This window comes from Manacus vitellinus, unplaced genomic scaffold (assembly GCF_001715985.3).
Source record: "Manacus vitellinus isolate BGI_N305 unplaced genomic scaffold, ASM171598v3 scaffold_22_pilon, whole genome shotgun sequence".
NCBI lineage: Eukaryota > Metazoa > Chordata > Aves > Passeriformes > Pipridae > Manacus > Manacus vitellinus.
The window spans coordinates 9,172,628-9,179,714 of NW_021939632.1; the positions used below are offsets into that span (position 1 = coordinate 9,172,628).

At 59.6% G+C, this 7,087-nt stretch overlaps 1 protein-coding gene across 1 annotated transcript; it reads right to left on the reverse strand.

The window, feature by feature from the left end:
- Window positions 1-3,388: 3,388 nt before the first annotated feature.
- On the reverse strand, window positions 3,389-5,861 carry CRYBA2 (crystallin beta A2). Its single transcript, XM_025895073.2, has 4 exons — window positions 5,694-5,861; window positions 5,129-5,270; window positions 3,946-4,088; window positions 3,389-3,618 (listed from the first exon to the last, which is right to left on the reverse strand). The coding sequence occupies exons 1-4, from the start codon at window positions 5,852-5,854 to the stop codon at window positions 3,471-3,473; spliced, it is 594 nt and encodes a 197-aa protein (XP_025750858.1). The 5' UTR covers window positions 5,855-5,861; the 3' UTR covers window positions 3,389-3,470.
- Between the last annotated feature and the right edge of the window lie 1,226 nt (window positions 5,862-7,087).

The window sequence follows — 7,087 nt, forward strand, 5'->3', positions numbered from 1 at the left end:
GGCAGCTGTGGGGGCGGCCCGAGGGCTGCATGTTTTAATATTCCTGCCCCTATTATTATTATTATTTAGAAGTTGGGTGACACTCAACACCCCCCCAGACCAGGATGGTCCTATCTTCATCTGCTTGTCCTGGGCAGCCCTGGGTATTTTCTGAAGACAGGAAGGCAATTTGTGGAGAAATGTGCAATGGAGAAAGATGATCCCAGCTCCCAAAAGACACATCTGTCCATGTTTTCCCCCATCATACATGGCTCCAGCTGCTATATGCAGTTTTGGGGTGCTCTCAGAGGCTCTGTCCCCCTGGTCAAGAGTAGACCCTCCACCAGGACCCCACAGCTTGACGCAGCCAGGCAGCGTGTCAGCAGCTTGCACCAGCTCTGCTCCACGAGTCCAGTGCTGTACAGCCAAGACTGCAACCTCTCCTGTGGTGTTTCATTGATGTCTAGTAACAGGACAAGCTCTTATGCAGGACTTAGATGAATTTCTTGAAAGTGATCATTGCAAGATATGAACCTAATGGAAACCAGAATACGGCCATGCCAGACCCACGGTTATTATTAATACTGTAGCCAAAATGTGTCCTGCATAAAAAGGTGAGCGATGCTCAGCTGGGGTGAGCGATGCTCAGCTGGGCTACCACAGCCCAACAGGCCGATGGGGGGGGGGGGAGAGGGGGGCAGCACCAAAACGGTCCCCGGGGGGGGGGACATCCAATACGTTTAGGAAACAGGGGATCCCAATGGGTGCTGAGCAGGCTCCAGGGTGCTCCACCTCTTCGCCCATTAGGGACAAAGAGCAGATACTGGCAGGGGGAGACATGAGCAGACACGATGGTACTCCCCCCGCAATTCCCCACAAATCCTGTTTAGATGTAACAACCCTTTAAAAGTTTCTCTTCTTCCAGCTTGTCCTCTGAGCTCCCCCCGAACCTCACAGTGGGGTGTCCCAGCTCTGTAAAGCCCAGCAACTCTGCCTGCTCCCCCCATCCCTCTCCTCCCCATCCCTCCAAGTGCAACTCTCCCAGCAGCGGCTCTGCAGCCTCCCAGACTTGCTTTCGCTGCCTGAGTCACTGGAACGAACCGCAGGCAACGGAAAACAAGCCCCGGAGACAGCAGGGTGAGGTGGGGAGGGTGCCAGACCCGCCGAGCCCCCGGCAGCCCGGGTGACTGGGATCCTCCTCCAGCAAACCTGGATGGTGGAGGGCATGGACGGGGGGGTCTGGGCTGAAGGACACCGCATCAAGCCAGAGTGGGGGGAGGGTGGAAGAGGCAGAGATCAGGCTGAGAAGCAGGGTTAGGGTAGTGGGAGCTGGAGTTGGGGGTGCTTTAGAGGGCACTGGGGGTGTGGATTCCTGGGTCCCTGGGAAAGCCAGTGAGTGGGGAAGCTTAAAGTGGGTGGTGAGGGGACTGGGGGCTTTTGGTGACCTAGGGGCAGAGGGGTGCAAAGGGGCAGGGAGTGTGAGATCCCAGGGGCCGGGGATCTCTGTGTCCATGTGGAGCTTTTGGGGTCCTGAGTGATGTGACCTCAGGTTCATGGGGGAGCTGGGGCAGACCCAGAAGATGGGGGAGGGAGGGTATATGAGAAATCCAGAGAACAGGGACCCATGTCCATGGATGAACAAGGAATTGGGCATCGGGTCTGTGGGGGATCTGGAAGATGAGGGTTCAGGTCTGTGGGGCTCCTGGGGACAGAGCCTGGACATGTGGAGTGCCTAGCTGGCAGCAGCTGCAGGCCCCTCTGGCTGCAAGCAGGCAGCCTGCCCCCTCCTCCCCCCAGCACTCCCCCCACCCCAGATGGAGCAATAAGGACCCCAGACTTTGCAATGACCCCCACAGCCTGCCCCTACCCCCACCCACTGCAGGTGCCCGGGAGAGCTTCACCTGTGAGCCGGCGTTGTGAAGTGGAGCCAAGCTGACGTGGCTCTGTGCTGGCTGCACCTGGCCAGGTGTGCCGGAATGTGTTTGTGCAGGGGGAGAGGCCATGGGGCAGTGGCGGGGTGGGGCTAGCAGGGACATGGAGGGGACAGGGTAGGGCTGGGGGGTGCCCTGCAGCTGGGACACCACGCAGAATGGGGACACACAGGTGCTGGGGCTTCTGCATGGCCACACTGGGGTGCAACAGGAAAGAGGACGTGCAGGGACACGCTTGTGTGCACACTCATGTGTGCAGTTCACACACACATGTACATATGCTGACACACATGCCAGGATTGGGGTCTCTGCACAGGCCTGGTTGTGGGGTGTGCACACATACACCCCCAGCCCAGTTCAGCCCAGTCTTCCAGCACCCTTCTGGAACACCCCTTGCCCCAGGTCAGGCATGCTTTTAGCAGGGTGGGCACTGGAGAATCTAGGCATTTGAGCCACCCACCAATGTTCCACCATCCTCCCATGTCCTTGGTGTGGAGAGCACCTCGGGACCAGAGGCCTGTGCCTCAGGAGGGCTTCAGGGTGCTGGAGCATGATGGAAGAGGAGAAGGAGGAGGAAGGAATGTCCTGCATGCAGGGAGAACCTGGGAACAGGGGGCCTGCACCCTAGGAGGGTTTGGGGTGATGGAGTTGGAGGAGGAGGAGGAGGAGGTTGGGAAAGGGTGCTGAAGGAGGAGGAGGAGGCTGGGTGGGGCTCCCGGTGTCCCGGAGCCGAGCCGGATATTGGCACGGATGTGCTGGCGTGGCAATGCTGGGGGAGGACACACACACCTGGGTCCTAAGCATTCTGGGAGCATCTGGGAGCATCGAGCTAAGTCCCCTACCAGCTGCAGAACACTGCCCTGAGAACCTCCTTCCCCTGACCCCTGCACCACCCACCTCCCTCCCCCAGCCCTCTCTGCCAGTGTCCCCAACCCTGACAAAACTGTGGTTACCCCATTTGTGTAAATGTTCTCTCCCATCCCCCCCACCCCTGCCCCAGATGACTCCTATGCTCTTCCTCCTTCCCAGGCCCACTGCAGGCAGGAATCTCCTTCTCTCTTCCAGAGAGAAGCAGGAGGTGGTGATGCAGAGAGAGGGGACCATGAGCTCACAGACTTTGTAGCAATCACCTTCCCTAGCACTGATCCTGGGAGGACAACTGAGGGCATGGCATCCCTGGATGCCTCTTACCAGGCCACAACCCTCCTGGATACCCTCTCCCAGCTGCAGCCCTTTCTTTGCCAAGCAAGTTCATGTTTTCCCAGCTGGAGCATCACGGCATTGGAACTGTCCTGCATCCCCTCTACTCTTTGTGTGTGGACCAGAGGTGGGGTGCAGGGAGCTAAGCCCAGGGTGGAGGTGGCCACAGGCCCAAAACCTCCTGGAGAAGGGGAAAACCCACCTTCCACCCCTCAGAGGGTCTTCCCAGTGTGGCAGCCCCCTGAGAAGCAGAGCAGAGGCAGAAACACCCTTTTTTTGACAAATGCCTTTATTTGCTACCGGATAGAGGTCTATTGCACAGCAGCCTGGAGGCTGCAGGGCATTCAGCCCTGCCCCTGTTCAGTGCTGGACGCGGCGGATGGATTGGATCTGGTTGGTGTGGGCCTGGCTGCTGTATTCATTGTACTTCTTGAACTCGCCGTTCTGTCTGTCCCGCTCCAGCACGTACTGGTAGCCCCTGTATCCCGGGTACTGGTATGCCACCCACCTGAAGGCAGACCCCTGGCTCAGAGCCCCAGGCCAGATCCTCCCCTTGCCTCCCCTCCCCTTTTTTTCTCTTTCCTTCCTCTACCCTCCCATCCCAATCCCAATCCCAGTCCCATCCCATCCCCACCCCATTCCATCCCTCTGCTTGCCCTGGGAGGAGAGAGACAGAAAACACCTCATAGCTTGGACTTTCAAGGAAAAGGTAGCAGGAAGGCATCCCTTCCTTTAGGGGTCCCCCTTCCCCATCTTGGGGTTATGAAGGAGGGAGGTGCTTGCTGAACCCCTGCTCTCAGCCCCCCCAACTCCCCGCCCTGCTGGCAGGACTCACGCTCCGGAATTCACTTTGATGGATGCCACCTCCTTGTTGCCCCAGCCCATGGCTTGCAGCGAGGGGTAGTCGTCGCTCAGCTCAAACTTGTGCCCCTGGAAGTTCTCAGCCTCGTAGAGTATGGCTTTGCTGTCATTGTGGTTCTGCAGAGGGTGATAGCTGAGGGTCAGCGGGGATGGGTTGGCTTTCACAGGGATAGGGGATTGGCTTCAGGGTGACATGCCCCAAGGCACTGCAAAAGGCCTAGGACCATGCCCAGCTTTGGTGCAAGGCACAGGGATGCCCTTCAGCCTGTCACCCCCTCACTGGAACACCCCATTGCTGCCCAGAAGATGCTAGTCTCATGTTCCTGTGGTCCCAATGCACAGCTGCCAGTGAGGGTGACAGTGGCTACAACCCCTGAACCCACATGGGCTCCTGCCTTCAGCATCCTCATGCTCCCCGAGGCTGCAGGAGGATTCAGGGCAAGGCAGGCTGCTGAGACAGGTCCCTTTGGCTCTGTGGGGCCTTGCTGGGTCCCGGACACCGAGGGGTTAATGGCTGGGACACTGAGCGATGCGGCACTGTCCCCCGTGCCCAGCCCCCCCATCTATCTGCACCGAGGAGCAGTCCTGCCAGTAAGGAGTGATCTTATCGCATCCCCTTTATTAAAGCCCGAACATATCTGCCTGGTGATTATTAAAAGTTGGGGGGACCCCCCCGCTCAGAGGCGCAGACGTGCCGCTGCTGCGAGCACCAGTGTCTCTGCAGATGGAGCGATAGAGCTGCGTCTGCCTGGGCACGGCTCAGGTACCCTGGGCAGGAGGGGGATGGACCCTGGACCCTGAGCATCACTGCGGTCCTGCCGGCTCCTCTCTGTTCACCCCATCCCTGGGTATCAGGGCTGGGGGACAAGACCTGGGGACCTTAGTCTGGAAGGTGATGCTCTAAAGCACAAAGCAGAAGGAGCTGGGACAGTGTTTCAGCCTAAATTTTAGCCCTAAAAAGCATCTCAGGATCACTGCAGGGAGGTGGGAGCAGGTGGGTGCAGCTACTTCTCCACCTTATAAGCACCTCTGTGTGCATTTCACCCCTCCATCCCATGTCCCTGTAACTCATCCTCCAGTCTGTCCCTCCATGCTGGGCTGCCAGAAGGAGGCTCTGCCTGCCCCGAGCCCCCCGCCACGGTTTCCCCGTAACTCACTGCGCATTTGATGGGCCGGAAGGAGAGGAGGTGCTCGGTCCGGTAGCCACTGTTCCCACTCCAGGCCTCCCACCGGGGATAGTCACCCTTCTCCAGGATAAACTGCTGCCCCTGGTACTCAGGATACTCGAAGCCTACCCAGCTGGAGGGGAAAGGAGGAAATCCCTCAGGGATGCGTGACACAGCCCCCAGGATCAACCAGGGGTTGCCTTCTCCTTCCCGTGTAGGGGACAGAGAAGTCCTGGCAGGTTGTGGGTCTGTCACAGAGGTTGGGGTCCTTTCTGGCAGCAAATGTCCCTTTTGAGAGCAGGACCCCTCTCCCCAGAGCCACTCCATTGCCTCCAAGCTGTGTCTTGGCTCGGCAGGGTTTCCCTGCTTAACAGATGGGGAAACTGAGGCATCACACAAGGAGCGCAAGCAGGAAGGTCTCACAGTGAGTCTGTGTCAGAGCCAAGGAAGGACTAGGGTGTTTTGGCTCCCCAGCAGCTCCCAATAGTCCCCTGGGAGCAGTGAGTTTGCTGGAGTGGGGTGTGCCAAGGGGCCGCGGGGCTGACAGGGCACTTACGGGCCAGACTCCACCTTGATGGAGCGGATCTTGCGGAAGCCACGCTCCATGATGCTGGGGCACTCCATGAGGAATTCGCAGCGCTTGCCCTGGAAGTTCTCCTCCTCCCACACTGTGATCTTGTACTGCCCCAGCGTGTCCATGGCTTCACTGCTGGTCATACGTGTCGCTCGGCTGCTGGCATAGCCCCACGCATCACCCCAGGGCAGGTGTCCACCACCCGCTCCCAGCCACTCTGCTGCCTGCCACTGAGTCTGGGGTGCCGGTGGTGCTGCCCTTACACGTCCCATGCCACTGGCCCCTCACCCTCCTAGCCTGGTACGGGGGAGACTTCCCACTCCCCTTCCCTTGGTGGTAGGGTATCTCTGTCTGGTGAACCCCACGTCGCAGGGGGAACTTGCCATGCCCCATTTTTTCTGTGTGATGTACCCAGGACTGCCTCAGTTTTTCTGCTCCCCAGCTCCCAGTGATAGCTCCGGGAGTTGACTGGGTGCAGTGGCACTGTACCCAGTGCCAGGAGGCGGCAGTGACCCCCAACTCAGGCACGGGTGCGGGTGTAGCCATGGGGCAGAGCAGCCCGGCTCTTTCATCCCTCCTGCCAGAGTCCCTCCTGTGCCCACACAGGGCACCCCTGCTGTGCCCACACAGGGAACTTGCCATGCCCCATTTTTTCTGTGTGATGTACCCAGGACTGCCTCAGTTTTTCTGCTCCCCAGCTCCCAGTGATAGCTCCGGGAGTTGACTGGGTGCAGTGGCACTGTACCCAGTGCCAGGAGGCGGCAGTGACCCCCAACTCAGGCACGGGTGCGGGTGTAGCCATGGGGCAGAGCAGCCCGGCTCTTTCATCCCTCCTGCCAGAGTCCCTCCTGTGCCCACACAGGGCACCCCTGCTGTGCCCACACAGCACCCCGCCACTTGCCCTTCCCCGCAGTGTGCGATGGGTGGGGGGGCTTGATGTGGGGGGTGAAGGGAGCGTGGCAGCGCCTGTTCAGTGGGGGGCTTGGGGTCTCACAGCTGGTACTTACTTGGTCGGCAGGGCAGGGAAAGGGCCTGACGCACCGCTTTCCTTTCTGCCCCCGGACAATGTCCCCGCTTGGCCCAGGGATTAGGGACCCAGCCTTTCCCAGGGCACCCACAGCCTTTGCCAGGGTTGAGGTTGGTGGGAAGGAGGTGCCAGGGCGAAGCAGGGATTTGCCAGTAGGGAGCTGAGGGGCAATGATGTCCTTACGCTGGGACACAGGGCTCACATTGGGGATGCTTCTGGCCCTCTGCCTGGGGCTCTGCCACCATGGGTCCCTCCTCCGGCCAGGCTCTGCCTTGCATGTGCCAAGCTGGCAAGGGAGGGATTCAGTTTGCATGGGTAGGGCTGCGTGTGGTTTGGGAGAAGGTTAAGG